The sequence below is a fragment of the Rana temporaria genome, chromosome 6 (assembly GCF_905171775.1).
Source record: "Rana temporaria chromosome 6, aRanTem1.1, whole genome shotgun sequence".
Classification (NCBI taxonomy): Eukaryota; Metazoa; Chordata; class Amphibia; order Anura; family Ranidae; genus Rana; species Rana temporaria.
The window spans coordinates 159,769,718-159,797,365 of record NC_053494.1 but is presented as its reverse complement, the minus strand read 5'-3'; the positions used below and the strand labels follow the sequence as shown (position 1 = coordinate 159,797,365).

Genomic DNA, 27,648 nt, shown 5'->3' with positions numbered 1-27,648 from the left:
AATAGTGGCGACAGGGGACACCCCTGTCTCGTTCCGTTCCCAATTTGGAAGGCCTCTGACACCACCCCGTTGGCCCTGACCCGCGCCGACGGCTCTGTGTACATAGCCAAAATCCAGTTCATCATCCTATGTCCCAAGCCGATGTGTCTTAGTGTGTCAAACATGAATCACCAGTTAACACGATCGAACGCCTTTTCGGCGTCCGTACTCACCAGGACGCATGGCGTCTTCGAGGTGTTCACCACGTGCAATAGGTTGAGGACTTTGACAGTGTTGTCCCTAGCTTCCCTAGTAGGAACAAATCCCACTTGGTCAAGGTGGATAAGGCTCGTCAGGTGTTGTTGGATTCTAGTCGCCACAATTTTGGTAAGGAGTTTAAGGTCTACATTAAGAAGCGAGATAGGGCGGTAACTACCGCACTGACTGGGGTCTTTCCCCTCTTTAGGGATGATGGCTATCTGCGCCTGTAGGGTTGATACATGTAGCCTCCCCCCTAGACCCAGACCGTTAAACAACTCAACCAGACGCGTGCCCAGGGTAGGGAGCAGTGTTTTGTAGTACGCCACTGTCAGGCCGTCAGGGCCTGGAGCCTTGCCCGGTTTGGTGTTACCAAGAGCGGTGTGAAGCTCCTGCAGGGTAATGGGTTCCTCTAGCACCTCTCTGGCTTCGACTGGGAGTGTTGGCATGGTTGAAGTGGTCAAATAGTCTCGAGAAGGGTCTCCGTCGGGGTTCCGAGTCGCTGAGGGTATGTTATATAATGTGTCATAGAAGTCTCTGAATTCTCTAGCGATCTCTTGTGGCATCGACACCTTCTGCCCACCGGCGGTAACAATGTGGGGTATATATGCTGCACTAGTTTGTGTCCTCAGTGAGCGGGCTAACATCTTCCCACATTTGTCCCCTGACTCATAGACCTTGCGTCTACAGATCTGGATGGTCGCCTTGGCTTTGTACGTAAGGACGTCCGTCACCTGTCGCCGTACTGTGTCCAGTTCCAATCCCAATTGTTTCGTCGGTGATTTTTTGTGTTGCGTCTCTAAGGCTGTTAGTTTAGTCATTAATGTCGTTAGTTGTTCTGTCCTGAGTTTTTTCCGTCTGGCCCCATGTTTAATAAAAATACCGCGGACGACCGCCTTGTGGGCTTCCCAGACCACCTCCGGACTACTGTCCGGGACAGTGTTGGTGGAAAAATAGTGTCCCAGTTCTTTAACCACGTCTGCCAGTATTTCGGGGTCCTGCAAAAGGGATTCGTTTAGCCGCCATGGGTGTCTTCTCTCCGTCTCCCTGTCCGTCAGGGCATATACTAATATTACCGGGGCGTGGTCCGACCAAGTTATCGAGCCTATCTTAGCCTCTTTAACCGCTATCAGGTTCCTATGATGGACCAGAAGATAGTCTATCCGGGAGTATACCTGGTGGGGTCTGGAGAAAAAGGTAAAGTCTTTCTCTCCCGGGTGCAATAGACGCCATGTGTCCACCAGTTGGCATGCGTGAAGTGCTGCCTGTATGCGTCCCCGCATTTTCCCCGAGGTGGAGGATGTCCCCGAGGAGGTATCCTCCAAGGGAGATAGTGGAACGTTAAAATCGCCCCCTACTATCAACTGTCCAGTGGCAAATCTCGTCAGTCGGTCTAGATGTTTCGCCAGGAAGGTGTCTTGGTTGTCATTAGGAGCGTATAAGCTCGCCAGGGTAACGCCTGTCGACCCTATCCGTCCTTTTAGGAACAGGAAGCGTCCCCCGGTGTCTCTCTGTATGTCGTCTAGTGTCCACGGTACACCGGCCGCAATCAGAATAGAGACACCTCGGGATTTTGCTTCGGAGAAGGAGGAGTGGTAGACCGTCGGATAATATCTATTCTTTAGGATTGGAAGCTTGTCTTCCCTGAAGTGCGTCTCCTGTAGCATTACCACGTCCGCTCTCAGGCTGCGTACCTCATGTAGCAGCATCCTGCGTTTCTCGGGTGTGTTTAGGCCCTTAGCGTTCAATGAAACAATTGTCAGTGCGTCCATGCTCGCGGGGGGGGGGGGGGGGGGGGGTTGAGTAGAGGGGGGGGTTGGGGATGTTAGGGAGGGTCAAGGAAAGGTAGTGGGAAGTGTCCCGGATGAGTCCGGGGGCGGGAAAGTTAAAGGGTACAGAGATAGAGGAGAATAGAAAAGATATAGAGCGTAGTAAAGAGCCGGCACCAGAGAGTGCGGCTAGTAGAGAAATCTAAATTAGCTTAACTAGCTAGAGCGCTCACCAGAACTAGTCCGGAGTTCGAGCGCAGGCCTATGTGGGTCGGTGGTTGGACAGAGCCAGCACTGTGAGCCCCCGACTCCATCCAACCTCCCCCCGGCCAACGTAAATAAGATAACATAAGTATGGCAATGCAATCTATCTTAAAACATATATAACTTGCAACAGCATTTAAGTAGCAAACAGAGACATAAAACATAAGGAGCACGTATCCCATAAGGCACCCTTCCGGGGGACCCCACTCAGTGTCGAGGGGGTTCAACCGGTAGGGGGACTGATCAGTGGGCCTAATAAGGGATATATATGACCCATCTCCCCTGGCCTCCCTCCCGCGTAATGTCAGATCACTCCTCCCGTCCTCCCCCTCACAGCACCCCAATGACTCATAGCATCTCTCATCCTCATATCCCTCCTCAGGATGGTAAAGGGCCAGTCTCCTCCCCCCCCCTCATTGCTTCCCCCCGGGGAAGCCGTATCACCTCCCCTCCTCCATCTTATCACATCACACATATGGTCACATCACAACATTAGTATCCCCTCGCCCCCAACAGGAGCATTGGCCAGTGGGGCAGTCCCCTTCCACTGAGTTCAAAGTTTCCCCCATTGGCCTGCGCTGCCAGCGGGTGGGCAGGAATAATGAAGAGAAAGAGATCATGCCCGGGCAAAAAATATGACGAAATAAACCAGAACAGGCGGCCTAAAAAACAAAATCAAAGAAGGGTAGACGAGCCCCTTTTGTCTCGTGTGGGTGTCTCTGGCATAGCCAAGTCTTCACTGGTGCAGGAGGGATCCCTCTCTCATAGGGGGCACTTATGCATCTATGGGGTAGGCCGGGGCGCGCTCTAACAGCGCGGGAGCCCCATTATTGCAGCGTACCTCCAAGGCTCGGATATGGACCATAGGGCCCCAGTGTTGTGGGTGACATAGTCTAGAGTGTTCGGGTCTGGGTACGAGCCGGAGGAGGGCCTCAACAGGGATCTGAGTGGCTAGTGGCTGCCTAGACCCAGGAGAGCTGCGAAAAGCAGTGCTCAGTGTCCTGGAGCCAACATCTCAACATCGTGGGGGAGTCACCGGGACATCAGATGAGGGGATCGGGAGATCGGATTAGGTGGGAGCCTGGGGGGGGTCAGGGAATCGTGGCCCAAGGCCTACTCACGGCGCTCCTCTCCTGAGGGGGCTCGCTGTCTCCTCCGTCCGCGTCCCCTCTGTCGGTTCTCTATTCCCGGCCTGTAGTTTGAAGGGCCTGATCTTCCTGCCACGCGGGGTAGAATCTGTAGCCAGTCGGGGATCGGTATCTGGTCCGCATCCAGGAAACGGAAGAGGGCCGGAAGGTCTGCTGGTGACTGGACCGTGAAGGCTGCTCCATCTTTCCTGAAGGTCACCGCTAGCGGATAGCCCCAGCGATAGGTAAACTCCCGCTGTCTAGCTAGGTCCAGGACGGGCTTCAGCATCGCCCTTCTGCGCAGAGTCGCTCTGGAGAGGTCCGGGAGCACCTTCACCGCTGCGCCCTCCAGGAGGATCTCCCCTCTGTCCCACGCACCGCGGATGATGCGCTCCTTCTGCGTGTAGCGCAGCAGCCGACACACCACGTCCCGCGGTCTGTCCGGGTCCGCCGACCTAGGGCGCGGTGTGCACGGTCCACCTCCACGACTTCCTCCGGGTTGCCCAGCAGGTCACGGAACAGGCCCAACAGAACGTCATCCAGGGCCTCGGGTCCACCGTCTCAGGGATCCCCCGCAGCCGAAGATTGTTGCGGCGGCTCCTGTCTTCGACCTCCAGGTGCAGTTGGAGCGTAGTAGCCGCTTCTCTATGGTGGTCTCTGTCCCGCTCCAGATCCGCCACCCTCCGCTCCAGGGTCGCCAGCGATCCCTCCCCGGTGGTCACTCTGTCCGACAGCGTGGATATCTCCGCACGCACCTCCTGGAAGTCTCTCCTATGAGTCTCCTCTAGTTTAAGTATGAGAGACTCTATGTCTTGTCTTGTGGGGAGGGCCTGCAGCAGCGCCCTTATCTCCTGTTCCGCCGAAGGGCCTCCGGTCGGAGGGGAGAGGGTCGCCATAGTTGGGTATAGGTCCTCGGGTGTGCCCGGAGTGGCGGGGTGTACTGCTGCTTCCTCCGGTCGAAAGGTCCAGAGGTCTTGTTCCAGATCCTCCGCTGGTCTGCCACGTGGGCTGGCTCTTGGCGCCGCCACCCTCGCGCCCGGAGGGATCGCCGTAGAGGGGCTAAAAAAGCGGTGTAAATCTCCTGATTTCGTGCTGGAGCGGGTGGTGCGGGTTGCAGATCTTCTTTTGGTCTTTTTGGCAGATTGCATGCCTAAAGTCGCTGAGTTTGGCCGGTAAAAGAGGGGACAGGGCCGGGAGCTCCAAGTTCCTGCGTCCTCACTCAGCCATGTCCAGGCCACGCCCCTGTTTTGTTTTTTTAACATGAACCTTTAGTACCACTTTAAGCTTCCCATTTTATTTAGTGAGGGGTGCTTTGATTGGCATTGTGAGTGCTTTAAAAAAAAAAGCCAATGCCAAATGGACTGAAAACTTGACTACAGGGTTTGAAGCCTCTGTGGTTCATTCATCATTCATTTACATTATCTGTGTGTGCTTTCAGTTTGGCTGTAATACAACCTGCCATGGCTACTTATAGATACTCTAGCTTATAGATTGCAACTCAACCAAACATATTGCAGGTGGATAGTGGGCTGCAGAGCGAGAGCCTGTATTCATGTGGTTTGTCATAGACTCATTGAGTTCTGTGAAGGTTAAGGCTGCATTCACACCTGAACGCGGCATATTTTCTCTCATCACCTTCCAGGACGGCACCCGAGAGATGATGGCTCCTCCCCACAGGAAACACAATCACTTAACAATTTAAAAGTCCCCACCCATCCCCTTGATCCTCAGTATTGATTGTGTTTCTCCCGAACACATCGTCACGTTTGTTTTGTTTGAATACCTAGAGACCGGGGAGGGTCGAAGGTACCCCTGTTGAGACAGGTCTTAGGGAGGCCGGGGAGGGCTGAACTAACCTGTAGGCCTTCGGGTCTAACTCACAGGTCGCCCCAGGCGTGCACCAGCGCTCTGAGCTGCGGGGAGGCTTGCCATCGCTAGGGTGCAGAAGAAACGCCGCCATTTGAAGAGCTCTCTCTTCCCGGGTACTGCTTCCTACTTTTGGAAACATGGCGCTCCAAGCCTCTCTGAGTGAAGGTGGGCTTTTGCCTCACAGCGCAACCCGGAAGGGACGCCGGAGAGAAGCATGGCGGTGGAAGGGTCGGCTTGCGGATAGCCCTTACAAGAGGTACCGACAGCTGGGGACCCAGCCAAACCTCCTCATGGCAGGAGGAGATGAAGGCAAATGTGACTGCAGGCAGTTCCAGGTCGGGGCGCAGTGAGTACATTCCCCCTTGGAAAGGGAGGAGGAAAGGGAGTGAGAGTCCTGGTCTTCAGGGTCTGAGTCTCTGGGGCCAGCCAGCCAGCACAGGACTGGTTTTTACTTCTCACCCTTTCACCTCCCCAGTACAAACCTGCAGTCCTGGGGGAGGACAAAGTAATATTATGCATATATGTATATCTCTTGTCTTGCAAAAACCCCCCCAGCGGATCCCAGGAGACCCCAAATAAACAGTCTCCTACCGCTACAGGGCATAGCTCCTCATAACTTGGCAGAGAAAGGAAAAACTTTCCATGAAGCCGCCAGGCAGTCCATAACTTAAGGTCTGACATAGAGGAGCTTATCCCTAGAGAAGACATATCCTCCCAAGAAGGCCTCGTCCGAATGGAACCTAGTGCCCTTCCCCCGCCCTCACAGTCATTCCCTCTAGTCCAGGTAGAGGAAGCTTAAGGAGGACAGGGAGGATATGGTAAGCCAAGCTAAACAGGAGCCATTCACCCTAGAGGGTCTGGTTGGACTCCTGCAGGCAAATACAGGCCTCTGAGGAGATTATAAAATCCCTAGAATAATCTCATAAAAGGGGGCTGAGCAAGGCTCAATCCAGTTAGGGCCAGCCTGCCATGAATCTGACAGGCAGATCACAAGGGTGCAGTTAGGTTTTTTTAGCCAAAAAACTGACCTAAACTCTTAGGATAGGCCCAACAGGGGGCATACTAGTGGGTTTATTACCCTTGTGGGGGTTGTTTATTGGTTACAATATCTCCCAAGTTCCAACCGATCACTTCCTCCTTACACTGCTGGTATATCTGTCAGTGTGTTAGAGTTAATCTAAACTTCTTGTGGCTCAGGCAACAAACCATTTAGGTGGTGTGAGAAGCATAAAATGCTAGCCTGCAACCCTTAATTGGGAGTTTCTCTGGTACAAACCCCTGTGTTAAAGCTATGAAAATCAGCCATACAGGTGTCTGATTGCCTCCAGCCTGAGACTATGGTCACCTCTTCATGAGAGACCTAATTGATTTCTGAGTCTGTGCTCGTTAAGACCTTAAAGGCTTAGACTAGCTCCCACCTGTGTGTGGACCAGCTACACCTACTCAGACCTTTGCAATAGCAGAATAGCAGCTACCACTATTGTGGTATAGTCACACACCTCGGATTTCCAGTATTTGGAACTACCATGTTCCTTCACTGGGATGAAGGATCAATATCTGAAACTCAGGTTATGCTAGGATAGAGCGTTGGTCTGTCCGCACATCAGAAATGCACAACATGGGTTTATCTTGGGTCATTTCTGAGATATGTGTGTGTGTGTATATATATATATATATATATTTGTGTGTATATATGTAAACTGATGATCAAGGGATATCCTATGACTCACCAGAAATGCCTAAAATTGATTAGATAACGGTACTCTGTTCCTTATCAAACGCATAACACTGAATGGTGGTGACGCCTCTATGGTATATTCGCACACTATTGTTGTTCAGAAACATACCACATTGAGTTACTGTCGGTGTAATTTCTGTCGGATACATGCATGTATATTATTGCTTATCAGAGAAGCATGACATTGATTTGTCGGTGACACCTCTATTATATAAACCGCACACTATGGTTATTCAGAAATGTACCACACTGAGTTACTGTCGGTGTAATTTCTGTCGGATACAGGAATGTATATTATTGCTTATCAGAGAAGCATGACATTGATTTGTCGGTGACACCTCTATTATATAAACCGCACACTATGGTTATTCAGAAATGTACCACACTGAGTTACTGTCGGTGTAATTTCTGTCGGATACAGGAATGTATATTATTGCTTATCAGAGAAGCATGACATTGATTTGTCGGTGACACCTCTATTATATAAACCGCACACTATGGTTATTCAGAAACATACCACACTGAGTTACTGTAGGTAAAAATTTCTGGAGGTCACATGTTGGTACACTCTTACTTATCAGAAACGCATGACGCTGAGTTACTGATAGCGACACTTCTGCTGGTTATATGACTATACAATTTTGCTGATCAGAAACGCATAGCATTGTATTATTGTTAAGGATATTTATAAATTCAGATATGCACTGCTTTAAGTGTCCTTTTTTTGCTAGTGACATTTCCGTTGATTAGATGACCCGACAAGGTTGCATTAAGTAACACATTGGGTTGCCGACAACATGCTGTTGGTCATATAAACTTTCCAAGTTTTTTTCTAATCAAAATAATGCACAACTGGTATTGTGGGTTCATGACGGTATACTGTTACTATCCAGAAACGCACAGCATCGAGTTTTCTTGCTAGTGACGTTTCTATCAGGTATATGACTGTGGGTGTTGGAATACACAATGTTACTGTCTGTAACATTTCGGTCCTTTGTCCTATACCCTATTGTTTATCTGAAGTATGCTAATACCACTCTCTGCTAGTTATGACTGCAGGGAGTATAACACCAGCAATACACGGTTGAGGCCGCATATGTCCTTTTGGTCATACTGGCCATGCAACTGTTTGTTTTTTTCTATGATCATCAGAGATATACTATAGGTGCTAGTATTATTTTCTGTTGATTGGAAGACCGTACTGCGGTCAGTCAGGAATAGACAACACTATAGTGGTTCTTGTCCTCCTGTCCTGAATCTATTACCTTGGGTCGCTGCACATAAATAAAACACAGCAGTAGAAGGTGTCTGTGTCCTCTGCGTTCTTTATTACTAAATAAAAAAACACCATATTGGCTAGTGGCCTCTCTGTTGAATGTAGGACCTATAAACCTATTAAGCATCAGAAGCTCACACTTGGAGCTTCTGTCCTTTCTCTGGGCTTAGGTTATATGGTATCTTACTACATATGAGAAATACACACCTAAGGTTGGTTGTGTCTTCTCTATCCTACAGGTGTCTGTATATCAGAAAACACAGCAGTGGAGGCTGGGGGTGTCTATCTGTTTTTCCATATTAAGTCTGAGCTTGCTGTCCTTCGGAATTACAAGATCTAGGACCTGTATATCTGGGACATTTTGGTCACTTTATTTCAGACCTTATTTTCCATTCACATGGAAGGAACAGGATTTCTGATTGCGGGCCTTTACTTCTAGGCATGCCAGAGACATTCCCTAGACCTGAACCCAGTAGGGTTATAGGACACTGGAAGGAGGTCATAAAATCACCTAGTAGGTTCTTTTTAGTAGGAAAGGGGTTACGCTGTTAGGGGCTGTTTGCCTAAAAAATTCAGCGTCAGGATTTTTTCTGACTGGTTCTCCCGATCCGATCCGAGCTTTATAGCTCAGTGTATGTCCTTCATGTCACCCCCTCGGACGAACTGGATATGAATAACCAATATTCATCTTTTACTCCTACTATGGCATTGGTCCCTTGTGGTAGGGATCTGCTTAACTTAACACTCCTTGGTGTGTGGAGTGGATCATGACCTCAAACACTGGATTTTTACAGAATACTGTATTCTGTTGGCGTGTGGCACTCATGGGTTTACCCTGAGATTATAGGGTAAAATGTATCTGCATATTATACGCATGGGGGCGGTGAAAAGTTTTCTTTCCCCGACACCTTTGTTCTTTTCTGTTATATACCAATGAATGCAGTGGTTACTCGCAATTTTGTAACAGGCTTCTTTTCTGCGTAGTTTAATGATCGACTCGCAGGGTTATAAGGAGCCTAGGGTATATAGAACAATCTCACATCTGACATGTCGGTATTCAGATGGGAAGGAACCCAGAAATGGGGAATGACCAGGATGGGACCTGCTTGTCAACCGGCTTGCAGAGCAGCTGTTTTATCCGGTCTAGCAGTGTACGTTGGAGACAGGAGTTTGTCCACGCGTATTGGCGGACGCACGAACGAGCCACGCCAAGGCTTCCTGTGGTCCGGACACTGACCAATAAGTGTCCTCGCTATAAAGTCACATGCATTCCAATGAATGGAGGTGGACAGGTGGACTGAAGGGAGTGCAGGAGCACACCAAACGCCCTGCTTGGTCACATACCTGTCCAGTCATTTGAGTGAAGGGAATAGACTTCCCTTAATCTAGTATCCTTGAGTGGGTTTATTTCCTTGTTTCACCAGGACTATGGCAAACAAAAAAGGGGGACCCACAAGGATTGTACGTCGGGAGACCCTGTTTCTTTCTAAACCATTCTCCTGTACAGACTAGTGGCTTAAAACCACATGTTTTTTTCTGGGTTGATCAAAGTAGGTCTTTGTTTCACAGAACAAATCTCTGACTAAACTTTGGATGGTCTTATGCAGCTTTGCAGACACTATCAACCACGATGGCTAGAATATTGGCGCAGCCAACCTTTCTATCCTAAAAGAATACTCAAGCTCTCAGAATTTTTTTCTTTAAGAGCACGTGCCACCTAGACTCTGCATCCAAAGAGGAGACAGGAGCATAGGTGGAGCAGACCTGCAGGTCATTTTCATGATCCAGCTAGGATACCCTCATCACACACTAGGAAGTGGAAGTGGTGAAATAAAATCAGATTCTGACATCTGGCAAAAGACCTTGCAGGCAAGGGTCCCACCCTAAAGTAGGCCTGTTGGTTACTCGTCTATCCTCTCGGGTGCCGTCCTGGAAGGTGATGAGAGAAAACGGACGTTACTTACCGGTAACGGTGTTTCTATGAACCTTACAGGACGGCAGGCCTACTTCCCGCCCTATGTGGAGGGAAAAAGATAAGCTAAACGCTAGGTGGTAAGTACCTATACGGAACAATGTCCCTTGTGAACCAGTTCAGGACTACTCTAATGCATACTGAGGATCAAGGGGATGGGTGGGGACTTTTAAATTGTTAAGTGATTGTGTTTCCTGTGGGGAGGAGCCATCATCTCTCGGGTGCCGTCCTGTAAGGTTCATAGAAACACCGTTACCGGTAAGTAACGTCCGTTTTACCGCGCTTTGCCGCGACAAAACACGGTAAAATACGCAGCGGTAACATACACAGAAGGGGTGATCAACATTGTCGGCTATGGCCGAACGCCGAAAGCCGCCTGGAAAAAAAGGTCCGGGACTTGTGAGCTTCAGGCGTTTCGGCGTTCGGCGTGGAGATGTGAACCATCTCCATAGCCGACAATGTAAAATCATCCCTCCAGCGTATTAGGGGCTGCTGCGGCGTCGCGCTTCAGGCGTATATACGCCTAGGTGTGAATGGAGCCTTAGTGTTGATGACCGCTTTATAGCAAGACAGGGATAAAATGGCTTTATTTCCTTTATTGTATATAGCAAGTTCCTCAATTTTATTCAAAGGAGGAAGAGACATGGATAATAGAAAACATTGAAAAGGATTAATGCAAACGTATTCGGTCTCATAATGGTTACCGGATGCAGATATTAAATATTTGTGACCCGACGTCAAACCTGAGCATATAAAATCTAAACGTGTAAAGCCACTGCCATAGAAATAGCTTTTTTCAACCTCTATAGAGACTTTATACTGCTTGGTGTGCAGGAATACAGGAGAGACTTGAGGTTCAGCAAAGATTAAATGACAGGTGTTACGTTGGTGTATTAGAAGGTTATTTGATCTCCTCCATGTGCCCCTAGTACAGTGTTTCTCAATTCCAGTCCTCAGGCCCCCCCAACAGGTCAGGTTTTCAGGATTTCCATTATTTTGCACAGGTGATTTGATCAGTTTCACTGCCTTAGTAATCACCACAGCCTTTTCATCTGAGGGAAATCCTGAAAACCTGACCTGTTGGGGGGGCCTGAGGACTGGAATTGAGAAACACTGCCCTAGTAGAAGGCCCCTAGTCCTTTTCATGTCCACATCTGACTGAATCGCTACATCCTGTTGTGTCGGCCATCCTGGTTATCAGCGTCTTCCTTTCAGTAGAATGGATTTGTTGTGATATATGAACATTTTCTTTTTAATGCAGGTGGAACAAGTGTATCTAATGCATTGGAGTGTCCTGAAGATGAGAAAAGAACCATCGTCTCATTAGATACTTCACAGATGGTAAGTTGAATAGAACTCTGGATCTCTTGTTAGTAAATGTATCACTTAAAATGTTACATTTTTAAAAGATAATTAAAATGGTTATAAGTACACATTTTTCTTTCTCGTACATCACGGGACACAGAGCGGCATATTCATTACTATGTGGGTTATATGGAGTACCTTCAGGTGATGGACACTGGCAATCTCAAACAGGAAGTGCCCCTCCCTATATAACCCCCTCCCATAGGAGGAGTACCTCAGTTTTTTCGCCAGTGTCTTAGGTGTTGGTCACGGAATAGCTTGCCTCCATATCCTTAGGATTTTGGCAGGCTAACCGGATCTGTCCAGAGTGCCTCAGTGCCGAAGTGGACAGTACCCGGGCCCCAAAATCCATGGGGTTTTGCCTATAATGCCCTCTCTGGAGGGCTGGACCCCGGGCCCAGGACTTGGTGCTTTTTTCCAAAGCCAAAAGTATCCTGCTTGCCGGGGTGCTATATAGGTCCAGGACAGCGGTTCCTTCTAGGACCCCAGTGCCTGATGGTCTACTACACTACCCACGGAGATGGGAGAAGATTGGACTGTGTTTGCTTGCAAACGTCCTGCGGCATGGAGCAGGTAAGTGGGGAGCCTGCGGAACTTGGTTCGACAGCGGGCTCCCCAGGGGTGATCAAAAGGGGGGGTAGCCTAAGTATGCTCTGCATAGGCACCTTGGTCACTATGTCTGTGTGTAGACAGGATGGTCTGATTTCTCCCCCCCATCTCTGGTTCCCCTGTCCAAGTAAGTCTTTGCTGGCCACCTGCTGCCCTGCTGGTCAGATAGGGTCATCTTTGAATCTCTTCTGGGCAAAGAACTGAGCCCTTAAGAGTCTCTGTTAGCTGCCTACCTGTCCGGGGGTTCAAATTTGCCGCCCTGCAGCCGACGGCTCGATCCTCTCTCCCTGCCTCTGTAGCGCCTGGCGCGCGTCTCCAGGTGTCTCTCTCCTTCCTGACAGGCGCGCGCGCGTGCGCGGGCACGCCAAAATAGACGGTTTCGCGCCGTTCGGGAGGAGGGGGCGGAGAGAGCGCAGGAAGAGGCGTGCCTTCGCGTCTGTTAAGAACAGACAGGCTGCATTCATGGCTCAGTCTGAGCTGATGCTGGAGGAGAGGGGACGCAGAGCGGCACTCCGGTGACCCCCGGTGGCAGGAAAGGGGTAGTACATCCTAGGCTTGGCCTATTTTCTTTCTACAGCCAAAAATTCCCCTTTGCAGCAGGTTGGAGGCCGCAAAGGATATCTGGTGGGGCCGTATGTTTTAAAAAAAAAAAAAAAAAAAGAATATATATATATATACACATTTTATTTAAAGGAACATAATATCATAGTAAAAAAAAAAAAAAAAAAGAGATTTTTTTTTCCTTTGTTTTTTGAATAAACATACTCGGCCTCACCAGGGGTTTTTGGACACTAGTAATCCTGCTGTTCCCTAAACCTCTTAACTATTCCTAGCTGCAAACAGTCAGTTGTTGCATGCAGGGGTACCTCGGTATTGTACTATGGCTCCCAAAGGCTCAGGATCAAAAGGGGCAAAAAGTGCCAAAAAACAAAAGGGCTCCCCCTCGGATTCTGAGGACATGAGTCAGGCTATGCCGGTACTCTCCCCACCTAGTAGCCAAGTTGTGGCCGCCTTGGTTGAGCCAATAGGGGGGTCTGGTGCGGCGGCTGGCCCAGATCCACCCAACCCTGTGTTTGTCACAGAGGAAATGCTAGCTGCCTCTTTGGGTGGGCTAGAGGAAAGATTGGCGGCTATGTTCGCTAAGTCTTTACCAGGCAAGAAACGGACTAGATCCCCTTCGCCTAAATTTGTATCCTCAGATGCTGAAATTCTCTCGCCGGAGGAATTAGAGTTTCAGGAGGACCTACTGGACGAGAATCCAGAGGGTTCAGAAATTGAGGAATCTACTGTTGAAGAACCATTCTCAGCCTCCCAAGCGGAGAGTCTGTGGGTCCAGTCTTTGACAGATATGGTTCACTCAGCATTTAAGTTGCCTTTACCGGAGCGCCGGGGTCCGGTAGTTTCCTCTTTGGGCTCCTTAAGGGCGCCTTTGAACAACGCAGTTTTTCCGGTCCATCCTCTTTTGGAGGAATTAATTTTCCAGGATTGGGTACGACCAGACAGAATTTTTCTGCCGCCTAAAAAATTTTCTGTTATCTACCCGTTGGAAGAGAAGTTTGCCAAAAGATGGGCGCTCCCAGCTGTGGATGCTGCCATCTCATGTGTGAATAAATCACTAACTTGCCCGGTAGAAAACATTCAAATGTTTAAGGACCCGGTTGATAAACGTTTGGAGACTCTTTTAAAAGCTTCCTTTGCTACAGCAGGGGCAGTGGTACAGCCAGCAGTTGCTGCTATCGGAATCTGTCAAGCTTTAAAGGACCAGACTAAACAGATGCTTAAGGACATCCCTGCCCAGCAGGCAGAGGAGCTATCTGATATACCCAGAGCTCTATGCTTTGCGGTGGATGCTATAAAGGACTCTATTCAGCAAGCGTCTCGTTTATCACTATTTTTAGTGCATATGAGAAGACTCTTATGGTTAAAAAACTGGGCGGCCGAGCCCCCGTGCAAAAAGCTTTTGGCAGGTTTTCCCTTCCATGGAGGGCGACTCTTCGGAGAAGATCTGGATAAATACATTCAGACTATTTCGAGTGGTAAGAGTACGCTTTTACCAGTCAAAAAGAAGTTTCGGGGGCCTACATGTAAAAGGCAGCTTTCCCCGGCTTCGGGGCCCTCAAATTCCAGGCAGTACCGACGGCCTCCTGTACGATCAAACTTTAACAGCAAATCGCAGGGACAGGCCTCTGGCGGCAAGAAACCTTGGTATCGCAAACCAGCTAAGCCAGCCCCTAAGTCTGCCTTATGAAGAGGCGCCCCCACCCATGAGGGTGGGGGGAAGGCTTCACCTCTTTGCAGAGGTTTGGGAAGCCAACATCCCCGACGAATGGGTCCGGTCTACTGTGGCCGCAGGTTACAGACTAGAGTTTCTAAAAATCCCTCCTCCTCATTACCAGGAGTCAAGAGTACCAGGCGACCCTGTGAAAAAAGCCGCATTGATAGCGGCATTGAATCATCTGCTATGCCAAAAAGTGATAGTAGAAGTACCAGTCCGGGAACAGGGATTGGGGTTCTACTCCAACCTGTTTATCATCCCAAAGCCCAACGGCGATGTCAGGCCAATTTTGGACTTAAAGGGAGTGAATGCGTACCTAAAGGTCCGCTCATTCCGGATGGAAACTATTCGGTCAGCTGTCGCCGTGCTCCAGAAGGACGACTTTATGGCGTCCATAGACATAAAGGATGCTTACCTTCATGTGCCAATTTTTCAGCCACATCAAGTATTTCTACGCTTCTCGGTGGCTCAACGTCATTTCCAATTTATGGCGCTCCCTTTCGGGTTGGCTACGGCCCCCCGGGTATTCACGAAGGTCCTAGCCCCAATCCTAGCCAATCTAAGGACCCAAGGAGTCACGGTCTTGGCTTACCTGGACGACCTCTTGGTTGTAGACCACTCGTCTCCTGGCCTGGAGCGAGCAGTGGCCCTCACAGTTCAGTACCTCGAAAGGTTCGGCTGGGTGCTAAATCGAGACAAGTCAGCATTCCTGCCCACAAGGCAGCTGGAATATCTCGGCATGAGATTGGATACAGAACAACAAAAGGTGTTCCTACCCCTATTAAAGGTCAAGGCCATCAAAGAGCTAATACAAATGGTTCTAAGAAAGAAAAGGCCAACTGTTCGCCTATGTATGCGACTACTAGGCAAGATGGTGGCCACATTCGAGGCGGTTCCGTACGCTCAGAGCCACACTCGCATCCTGCAGGCAGCCATCCTGTCAGCATGGAGCAAGAGGCCTCAGGCCTTAGAAATTCCTTTGCCACTCTCACCAAGAGTGCGGCAAAGTCTATCTTGGTGGTTAAACCCTCAGAATCTCCTGAAGGGAAAGACTTTCAGTCCTGTGACCTGGAAAATAGTAACCACAGACGCCAGCCTGTTTGGCTGGGGAGCAATGTTGGAGGGTTGCACTCGCCAGGGCACTTGGGCAGCAGCAGAGAAGCAGTTGCCCATCAATATCTTGGAGCTCAGAGCTGCTCGACTAGCCCTCAAGGCTTGGACGTCCAAACTGCAGGGGTTCCCGGTGAGAATACAATCGGACAATGCCACGGCGGTGGCATACATAAATCACCAAGGGGGAACCAAGAGTCAAGCCGCTCAGAGAGAAGTGAGCTTGATTTTCTTGTGGGCAGAAGCCCATGTGCCCTGCATATCGGCTATATTCATTCCCGGAGTGGACAACCTACAGGCGGACTTCTTAAGTCGCCAGACTCTGTTGCCGGGGGAGTGGTCTCTGCATCCACAGGTCTTTCAGACACTCTGCCAGAAATGGGGAGTGCCGGACGTGGATATCATGGCATCGAGACTGAACAAGAAGCTAGACAGGTTCATGTCCCGCACAAGGGATCCCAGGGCCTGCGGAACCGATGCGTTAGTTTGCCCTTGGCATCAGTTCAAACTTCTTTATGCATTTCCCCCGCTCCAGTTACTACCCCGCCTGCTGCGCAGGATCAGGGTGGAGCACATACCAGTCATCCTGGTAGCTCCAGCATGGCCCAGAAGGGCATGGTACTCACTAATCCTAAAGATGGTAGTGGGAGACCCTTGGACTCTTCCTCTACGGCCAGACCTGCTATCGCAAGGTCCGATCCTCCACCCTGCCTTACGGCATCTAAATTTGACGGCCTGGAGGCTGAATCCCTGATTCTCAGGGGTAGAGGTCTGTCTCAGAAAGTAATCTCTACCCTAATCAGAGCCAGGAAACCGGTCTCTAGGGTGATTTATTACAGGGTCTGGAAGGCCTATGTAGGCTGGTGTGAGTCCAAGCGATGGCTTTCTCGCAAGTTTACCATCGATAGAGTATTAAGTTTTCTCCAGCTAGGAGTGGATAAAGGACTGGCATTAAGCACAATCAAAGGACAGATTTCAGCTTTGTCAGTGTGGTTTCAGCGGCCGCTGGCCACCCACTCGCTAGTTAAGACCTTCCTTCAAGGGGTCTTACGTATTAATCCTCCAGTTAAATCCCCGCTTTGTCCGTGGGATTTAAATCTTGTTCTGTCAAGTTTACAGAAACAACCGTTTGAGCCGTTGGCTGAAATTCCTTTGGTTTTACTGACAAGGAAGTTAGTATTTTTGGTCGCCATAGTTTCCGCAAGAAGAGTATCGGAACTGGCGGCCTTATCCTGTAAGGAACCATATCTTATTTTTCATAAGGACAAGGTCGTTCTCCGCCCTCATCCTTCCTTCCTACCAAAGGTTATATCCAGTTTTCATCTAAACCAGGATTTGGTATTACCATCCTTCTTCCCTAAACCTACTTCCAGAAAGGAAGGGTTGCTGCATACCTTGGATATTGTCAGGGCCATGAAGGCCTATCTTAAAGCTACAGAGAAGATCCGGAAAACAGATGTGTTGTTCATTTTACCGGATGGGCCCAAGAAGGGGCAGGCAGCTGCAAAATCCACCATCTCGAGATGGATTAAACAGTTAATCACTCAGGCCTACGGCTTGAAAGGGTTGCCTCCTCCGTTATCATTAAAGGCTCATTCTACTAGAGCCATGGGCGCCTCCTGGGCAGCACACCACCAGATCTCTATGGCTCAAGTTTGCAAGGCGGCAACCTGGTCTTCTGTCCACACGTTTACAAAATTCTACCAGTTGGACGTAAGAAGGAATACTGATACAGCCTTTGGGCAGGCAGTGCTGCAGGCTGCAGTTTGAGACCCTCGGATTCCGGGGGGCTCCCTTTTGAGTTAAATTAAAAAATTTATTTTTTCTCAACTAAGTTGGATTTATTATGATTTGAGTATATCTCTAAATTAAATCCTTTTGTCTTGGGAAGATGTTCTCCCTCCCCTCATTGTAAGCATTGCTTTGGGACATCCCACATAGTAATGAATATGCCGCTCTGTGTCCCGTGATGTACGAGAAAGAAAAAGGGATTTTTAATACAGCTTACCTGTAAAATCCTTTTCTTGGAGTACATCACGGGACACAGAGCTCCCACCCCTCTTTTGGGGACCATTTTTGGGAGGCATACTGCTTGCTACAAAACTGAGGTACTCCTCCTATGGGAGGGGGTTATATAGGGAGGGGCACTTCCTGTTTGAGATTGCCAGTGTCCATCACCTGAAGGTACTCCATATAACCCACATAGTAATGAATATGCCGCTCTGTGTCCCGTGATGTACTCCAAGAAAAGGATTTTACAGGTAAGCTGTATTAAAAATCCCTTTTTTTTCATCTTTGCTATTTTCATGTAAATGTTATGCCAGACACATTTTTTGTCTGACCATGCTTTTTATTTAATCACTAACTGCTGGATTTGCAGTATTCCTATTTTTCACAGATGAATGACTGTTTTAGTTTATTGTTCTGAAGGCATATTTATACACAGTAATTGTATTTAAATGGGTGTCTCTTCTGTGAACACAATTTGAAGAGAGCTCCCTAGATTTGCAAAGCCTTGGGCACTCTGTTAATATGTTTAAAAAAGGCAAGATATACTATAGATTCTGAAAATGGCAGAAAGCAAGACACCCACCACTCATTTAAAGTGTGTGTAAACCCTAAATGAACTTTTCTTATTTGCTTCTTTTTGGTCTGTTGAATATACAAAGTGATTTGTTATATTTAAAGCGGAGTTCCGGCCACAATTTCACTTTTTAAATATAAATACCCCTGTAATACACAAGCTTAATGTATTCTAGTAAAGTTAGTCAGTAAACTAAGGTCCGTTTTGTTAGGTTGTTACAGCATTTAGACACTTTATAAAATAGAAATTGACTGGGGCCATCTTAAGTGTGGGCATCATGAAGCCAGACTGTATGACTTCCTGGATTTCAGCCTTGCAGATCTCGCACTTGCTGCACAAGCAGTGTCAGCAGCTGTGCTGTCCAAGTCACATGATTCTTTGAGACTGGGGAGTGCACAGACTCCTGGTAAGTTACACCCACTACATTCACAGGAGTCTGTGCGGTGCATTAAGCACCTAGGTGCAGGAAGTGGGAAGATTAACTATTCTGCCTAGCAACAACACTTTGAAGGCATCTAAAAAAAAAAAAAAAAAATTTCGTAAAGGACTAATGACATTTTTTTAAAACTACTGATGTAATGTTATATTTATGGGTGGAACTCCACTTTAATCAACAAGTGCAAAAAATACCTATTGATCCTGCCAGATATCTTGAGAGACAATTATTTCCCATGCTCTCCCTGTACTGCACTGTTAACACTGTCCTCATTTCTCTTTATCAAATAAAACCACTCTACCCTACTTCATAACACTTCTGTCATAAGCCAGGTACACACACTACAGTTTTTATTTTTTTCCGTGCAGCTCCGTGCATTGCATGGAATAATACTGATGGCTCTAGTTGGGTGCCACAGTACTAACCATGGGAGGTTTGTCCAGCGATCTCCCATGCAGAGCTGTTGAGTTAACCCGCCCCCCCCCCCCCCCCCCCGCCAGAACACTCTGATTCACGCTCTCTGCCATTGGCTGAGGCCCCGTACACACGACCAAGTTTCTCGGCAGAATCGGAGCTGTATTCTGCCGAGAAACCCGGCCGTGTGTACACTTTCGGCCGAGGAAACCGACGAGGATCTCGTCGGGCCAAATAGAGAACATGTTCTCTATTTCCTCGTTAGTCAACGGGGAAACTCGGCTCGCCGAGATCCTCGGCGGCTTCACAAGGAACTCGACGAGCAAAACGATGTGTTGTGTTTGTCGAGTTTCTCGGCCGTGTGTACGGGGCCTCAGAGCGCTGATCAGGAGTTGGTTGGCTGTTGGTTTTCGACCGACAGAAGCCAGCCGAACAGCCCGCTTTTGTCCGACAGACCAACATACTCACCGGCAGAATGTTGTCCGGTATTTTTTGTACCAGCAAATGTCTCCGGACATTCTGCCCGTGTGTTCGGGCCTTTAGGGGGATGTTGCTGCTCCTCCATAGATGCAATACAATGAGTCAGGATTGTCACATTAGAACAGAAATTAACTGGCAGGACCACCAAATGAAAATAAAGGAAATGGGCTTAAAGCATAAGTTCACCTAAATGTGCATTCATTATTTTTTATTAGGAGCCTGTAAAGTATTGTACCAGTGACCAGCACTGATAGTCGTGTGGTAGAACTGATCCCTCCATGTAGAGCTTCCGATGCCCTCCTTTTTCTTCCTGCAGCCGCTGAATGCCTGCTTCTCACCCTTTCCTGCGCACAGACATTCAATAGCTGCAGGGAGGAAATGGAGGGCACCGGTTGCTCTACATACCACTCCCACCACCTCCCTATCCTGCTGCCCCGGGCCCCCTGTGTGCTTCCCTGCCCAAGACTACAAGAAGTGGCCTGCTGCGGGACTGTAATAAAGGGTCCCACGATGGGAGTAAAAACCCCCAGGATCAGTGGGAAGGGGGCCAGGGGTGCCTTTTTATGGTTTCTTGCACGGAGGCCCCTAAGGTTCTAGTTGCACCTTTTTGTTAAAGGAGTATATTACAACAAAATATGAATTTTGCAGACTCCGACAAAGGGAAATGCACCAATTGGTTCTAATTACAAGTCAGATTTCAGTTTGAAAAGACAAAGTGTAAAGCTTATATTGCTATGGGGAACAACCCCAGTTTTCTATTCAAGATCTTGCAACAAAATGGGATAACATGATCCACCTGTTGCTCAGAGTTCTCTTTTTATAGTTTTCTAGCCCCTATATTTGGAATAGAGTAGATACAGGTGATGGTTAACATTTAATTCCTCCGGTGAAATAGGCCAGGTCAGTAAGTTCATCTCTCTTGTACATGCAGGAGATGGCATAGACCAGAAGAAGCTCAATAAACAGTATAAAATTGATATAGAAAAGTTTTGAGCATGTTATGGTGTTTTAAAGGTAAATTCCAGCTTTTTGGCCGACACATCAAGGTCCTGGAATTCCTAGCTCAACACATGTGATTAATCTACTTCATAAGACTCCTGCTCCAGAGTATAAACAGATATTATTTGTCTTTATAGCTTAGCTTTACTTGGCTAGTAGTAGTTTGTCACATTCAACAGGACTTGTTCTGTTGAACTTATTTCATAGCTTCTCCAAGCCGCTTCAGTTCAGGGAGTGTTGGGAAGATAACCCAGCATTTATATCAACACGGGTAGTACCGGGGAGACGAGAGTCTCTCGCTAGGACACAGCCATCATGTTAGGATTAAAGGGCTACACTTCTGTTAGGTGTTTAATTCTGGCTGTGACCCATTAGACTTCCTTTAAAGCAGAGGTGTCCAAATGTTTGACCTTCCTGCGCTACCTTAGAAGAGGAAGAATTGTCTTGGGCCACACATAAAATATGCTAACAAGGATAGCTGATGAGCAGAAAAAGTCTGGCAGATCAAAAGTTTAACAATCACTAATGGATAATGTACCTATCTGAGTAATAAAACATAATAAAAGTAAAAGAGGGCAACATAAAACGAGTGCGATATTTGAAATTGTTTTTGATAAACTAACGCATCGATATCTGGTTTGATGGATGTACCGGGAAACCTTGGTTTCGCAATACAAGCACTGTTTTAAAAAAAAAATCCTGACTCTGTTTGCGAATGTTGTCTCGCAAAACAAGCAGGATTCAAGCCACAGCGGTGTGCAGTACTGCGTTTGGTCTAGGGTGGGGGGGCGCCGGAGCAGTTTGGGAAAACTCAGAAATACTCAGTTCCCGAGCCTTTTCAAGGTTTTCCGAGTTCAGCCAAGCTGTCCCAAGGCCTTTCCGAGGCTCTCTGGTGCCCCCACCTCTGGCCACATGCGGTATTGCATGACATTGAAGTCAATGCGGAACAAATTATTTTCGTTTCCATTGACTTCTATGGGGAAACTCGCTTTGCTATGCAAATGCTTTGGATTATGAGAATTCTCGAACGGATTATGATCGTAATCCAAGGTTCCACTGTATTCCTAATGTTCAAGGTGCCTATTTAGTGGAAATGCTCAATAGCATTGCCAGTATTGTTGTTCGTTTTTTATTCTTAATTTTTATTTTATTATTCCGTATGTTTTTTTGGCTCTGTGTAACTTCTGCATACTTTCAGCTATTAAAGTGGTTCTCCACCCTAAAGTGGAGTTCCGCTGATCGGAACCCCCCCCCCCCCTCCGGTGTCACATTTGACACCTTTCAGGGGGGAGGGGGGTGCAGATACCTGTCTAAACAGGTATTTGCACCCACTTCCGGCCCGGCATTCACGGGCAAAAGACGGGCATTCCGTCGCCCCCCCCCCCCCCGTTGTGTGCTGGGAACACTCGGCTCCCAGCACACAGTGGGAGCCAATCGGCGGGCGCGACTCGCGCATGCGCCGTAGGGAAACCGGGCAGTGAAGCCGCAGCGCTTCACTTCCTGGTTCCCTCAGCGTGGATGGCGGGGGGAGCAGCAGAGAGATGAGCGATCGCTCATCCTCTGCTGCGATCGGCGCTGGATTCCAGGACAGGTAAGTGTCCTAATATTAAATGTCAGCAGCTGCAGTATTTGTAGCTGCTGGCTTTTAATATTATTTTCCCATGGCACAACCGCTTTAAGACCATTAAACTTTTAAAATGTTCAGCTCTTTCAGCTAATGATGGGACATTTTTTGTACTATTTATCCTTTTAAAAATATTACACTTTTTAATACTTTTTTTTTTTTTTTACATTGAAGTCAATGAGAGCATGCTTCAAAACCTTAAAATCTTGTTCCGCTACCAAAAGTTTCAGCTCCTTCATACTTTCACCTACAGACGCCAAACAAACTTTAAAATGTTCACAAAATATTCAGCTATCTGGCTATATCTTTTCAGTTTGATATCTTTTTATAGTTTTTGTGAAAAAGCTGTTTAAGTTTAGTGATAATTTCAGGTAATTTTAGAGTGGATGATGTCATCGCTACAGTACAGAGTTTTTAAAAAAAAAATATCTTTGTTCTCTTAGGCCCACAAGATCTACTTGTCGTACACAATTTATATATTTTGTCTAGTTTCAGGCAATGTGCTCAGTGATACACCTTTTACTTTTGGCTGATTGAGCTTCCAAATGACAAGAGTTCTACACTTTCTTCCATTGACTGTCCTGTATAAAATTCTTCAGATTTAGACCTTAATGGCTGTGTGTTGAGTTATTTTGAGGGGACAGCTAATTGACATGGTTATACAAGCTGTACACTCACTACTTTACATTGTAGCAAAGTGTAATTTCTTCAGTGTTGTCACATGAAAAGATACAAGAAAAGATTTGCACAAATGCGAGGGTTGTACTTACTTTTGTGACATACTGTATTGTGATCTCCCGCACACAGAGGGGTGGAATTACTTTTGTGAAATGCTGTATATATTTGTGTTCTATAAGTGGTTACATCACACATGGCGTGTGCTGAGGTCTGCAGCAATGAAGGATTTTTTGTATTTGAAACTTTAATGTAAATCTAGACAGTGACCGTTGGCTTTCCAAGCATGCCGGGAATAGAAATGTTTTTTGAAACTGTTAAATCGATTGGGTTTCCTTCCGGTTCTTTTTTTAAATAACACACAGGCACTAGGATGCAGATTTGTATCTGACAGAGGGGAGGATATAAAGATCACATAGAGCGGGCATCACTAAATGGCGGACCGCGGGCCAAATGCGGACCGCCTCACTCTCTTATGCGGCCCGCCGCGGTACCGCCATTTAGCAGCCTTTTCGTTCCCCTGCCGTCTCTGTAATCCTCACACAGAGCCGACAGGAGGAGGTGGGACAGTTCTGGATGCAGGGCGGAGTTGCCGGAGGTAAACAAGCAGGTGATTGGCTGCTAGGATGAAGGGCAGTCTTAGCAACCAATCATCATCTTACAACACCCGCCCTCCATCGGAGATATGCCGTGCCTCCCTCCGATCTATGCAAGGTGAGTGAGGGGGCAAAGTTGCAGTGGCTCTGTAGTTCCCTCACTGCGGGGGGGCCCCCAGGAGACCGGGATATCGCTCCATTGTTGCTGGCTGCAGTTATGAGCAGAGAGCGTCTACTCTCTGTCACACTGCCAAGACCCCGTACTGACAGCCCACCCCCCTCCTCCTCCGGACACTCAGACAGGAGAGGAGATAGAGAGAGCAGGAGCTTCTCCTCCTGTGTGCACCAGCAGCCCCGCCCACATCCAATCCCTGGCAGCTCCGTGCCTTGCAAAGGGAAAGTTCAGCAGCCTGCAGCTAGATAGATAGTGGATGAAAGATTGCAACCCTCCACAACAGGGGATCCACAGCTCTCCAGGACAGCCTTTCTTCCTTCCTTCAAACCTCTCAGTGATTGAAAAGAAAGCAGCTCACAGGTGGGTCAGTCATGAAGAGAGAGTTTGTTGTCACCTCCAGTGCCCCTCTACCAACACAGCAGCCTGCTGGGATTTCCCTGGTATGGTGCACTACAAGCCCCAGCATGCTCTGTCAGCCTATGTGTATGTATAGCACAGGTGAGTAGGCCTGCTTGCTGACCACAGTGGCAGAACTCCACTGCCCAAGTCAATGGCAGCTGGTGCTCAAATAAACTGAACCCCCCCCCCCATCAATTGCAGCCTCACTGTACCATCAAACGCTCCCACTGTGCCCCATCAAACGCTCCCACTGTGCCCCATCAAACGCTCCCACTGTGCCCCATCAAACGCTCCCACTGTGCCCCATCAAACGCTCCCACTGTGCCCCATCGAATGCTCCCACTGTGCCCCCCCTACCGCTGTCTGCCCGGCACTTACCCTGTCTCAGTAGGGCAGACGGCGGGCGGGTGGGCACAATGCCCCCCCGCCATTTCTTCCCCCTGCCGTCTCTATAATCCTCACACAGAGCTGACAGCAGGAGGCGGGACAGTTTTGGATGGAGGGGGGGCAGCAGTGGTTTCCTCCATGCTACCTTATATTCATTCTCTTTTCTAACACAGCTGGGGGAACTGCGAGTGCCAAGAATAGGGGGTGTCGGCGGCGGCCATTGATAGATTCATGCATTGCATGAATCTATCTATTGGTGATAGAGGGGGGTGGTTGGAGAGAGGGGGCAGCGACCGGGCGCACCACCACTGACCCAAGCCTCCATCTATGATGGAGGCTTTCTCTTATCTCGCCAGCCTCTGAGCACACCAACGTAAGGGAGAGCTCCGTGGACTGTAATGTAAAGGGGGATTCTGATATAAGTGAGGGCTTTGGTGAGTAGAGACCCCCTTATATCGGTTCCCAGAGCACCCCTTACATCAGAGTTCCCCTTTATATTACAATCCACAGAGCTCCCCCTTAGGGCCCTTTCACATGGGACAAAACTGACACCATTATCATTGGAAAGGGCCCCGGGACCAGAGATCAGGGGGGCCTTAATGGTTCCCTGCACCGGGGCCCAGATGGTTCTAGTTATGCCTCTGAGTTACAGGGAGTGAGGACACTAGTCTGGAAAGCGGAAAAAGCTAACTCGCTGAGGACATTAAAGTGGAGTTGTTGAGGGCTGTCATGTGGTGGGCTGAGGACATTAGGGTGGGGGGAGGGAGGCTGAGCGGACTGTGATGTATGGGGGGAGATGTGGATATTACAGGGTGGGAGATGTGGACATGACAGGGGGGAGGCTGAGGACTGTGATGTGGGGGCAATGAGGACAGTAACGTGAAGGGGGCTGAAGATAGTAATGAGGGGGGATAATGTAAATTGGGGCAAAGGACAGTACTGGCGGGGGGGTTAGTGTCAAGGAAGTCTGAGAACATTACTGTGGAGGGGGGAGATATAAAGGAGGACCTGAGGACACTCCTCAAGAGGGCTCTGATGTGCACTGGGGACTGAGGATGCTGATGTAAGAATGGGTTCAGATCTGTACATGTGCATGAGGTGCACATGTCGTGGGTAGGTCAGCCCTTTTTAATGGGCTGCACTGCCCGCAAAAAAACTGGAGAAAGACGTCCTTGACGTCTTTTCCAAAATAGTGCGGCAGCAACATGCGGTTTGGCACATGCGAAAAGGCGCAACGGGTAATGACATGATGTTCGGACCCCTGCTGGAAGAAAATTTTGCTGACCGGACCTCAGTGAATTTTAATTCATTACCCCTGACATAGAGGCTTAACAATCACTTTAATATATCCTCCTGTTCTAAAATTCTATGAAAATGAATAATTTTGGGATGAAGGAGCCTTTGATCAATGAGTGTAGGTGACTTATCCAGAGTACATTTTGTATCGATCACTATCCATAGTACTTGCCAATCTCGGTGTTGGTATTCCGGTGATGTCCATTGGCTTTACAGCCGGATCTGAAACATCCAACAACGGCTCTGAAACAGCCGCGTACAAACGCTCTGGTCCTTTTCATTTTGGGGAGCTTTTTGGGGGTATCTGCAGGCTGGTCACTGATGGCTCCTTCCATAGCTGCCCTTCTTTTGCTGGGTTTCTCTTTGGTGTTTTTTTCAGAGAAAAAAGCTTTTTACATTTAAATTGTCATTTTTGGGACCATTGGCATTTTTATAGCGATCAGTGCTATAAAAATGCATTGGATTACTATAAAAATGCCACTGGCAGGGAAGGGGTTAACACTAGGGGGCGGGGAAGTTGTTAAGTATGCTCCCTGGGTGTGTTCTAACTGTAGGGGGGGTGGACTCACTAGGGGAAATGACTGATCGCTGTTCATACATTGTATGAACAGACGGTCAGGCATTTCTCCCCTGACAGGACCGGGAGCTGTGTGTTTACACACACAGCTCCCCGTCCTCGCTCTGTAAGAGCAATCACGGGTGCCCGGCGGCAATCTCTCCCGCCGGGTACGCTCACGGGAGTCGAGGACGAGCGGGGGGCGCGCATGTGGCCGCTTAGAGAGCCAACGTATAGCTACAGGCTCTCTCGCAGGGGAGCCGACCTCCAGCCGTATAACTGCGGCGGCTGGTCGTCAAGTAGTTATAATACGGTTTTGTATTTTTTTTATTTAGTGGGAATGCTTCAGCAGTCCCACTATTGTTGTTTTTTTTTTTATTCATCTTTAATTTGAATTTTATTCCGTACGTTTTTTTGGGCTCTGCGTAACCTCCTGCATACTTCCAACTATTAAAACCATTCAACTTTTAAAATGTTCAGCTCTTTCAGCTAATGATGGGACGACTTAAACTTTTTTCTACTATTTCTACTTAAAATATTGCGCTTTTTTAATTTTTTTTTTTTTTTTTTAACATTGAAGTCAGTGAGAGAATGGGGCAGTTTTTGATGGGGGCAATTTGATGGCAGTTTGTTGGTGGTAATATGATGGTAGAAATTTGATGGCGGCATTTTTGATGGTGGTAATAGGATGGAGGCTTTTTGATGGGGACAGTTTTGGTGGTAGAAATTTTATGGGGCATCTCCTGCAAAAGGTAATTACTTTTAAAAAGATGCTAATTAGTGGGAATGCTGATTCTCACTTCAACTTTTTCTTAGGGATTTAAGCTTTTCATCCAGTTAGCTTTAGCAATTCAGCTATTCAGCATTCCCACGCATTTTCTGCAGGAAATGCATTTTCTAGTTTGGTATTGTGTTTTTTAATTTTGCGCTTTGTGTTCTTCATCCTTGAGAATAGTTGCTCCCAAATATAGGTGCTGCTGAAAACAGATGACTTGAATAAGGTGTGATTGTGAAGAGTGGGATATTTTTCTTTGGGAAGATTAAAAACTTAGAAAAGTCAAGTAAAGGGACACTGCCCAATTTTTTTTAAGTCGCATGTGTTCACCAAATGTAAATACAGTTTTACTATATATATATATATATATATATATATATATATATATATATATATATATATATATATATATATATATATATATATATATATATATATATATATATATATATATATATATATATATATATATATACATATATACATACATATATTTTTAAGTAAGTTCACGATTTTGTGTAAGGCCGCATTCATAGCCGACTTGGGCCGCAGGTAGGACACCCCTGCCTTAAAGGCCAAGCTCACCTTTAGGAACATGTTACATGTTCTACTTGTAATTAGGGTGTAACGTGTCTAAGCAC

The 27,648-nt window shown here is 47.8% G+C and overlaps 1 protein-coding gene across 1 annotated transcript in view; it reads left to right on the top strand.

Moving 5' to 3' along the window:
- AGPS (alkylglycerone phosphate synthase) overlaps positions 1–27,648 on the top strand; it is a 287,284-nt gene that overhangs the window by 104,348 nt on the left and 155,288 nt on the right. Inside the window, exon 7 of the mRNA XM_040357672.1 lies at positions 11,514–11,593. Within this exon, the coding sequence (XP_040213606.1) occupies positions 11,514–11,593 (80 nt within the window). The remainder of the gene's footprint in view (positions 1–11,513; positions 11,594–27,648) is intronic.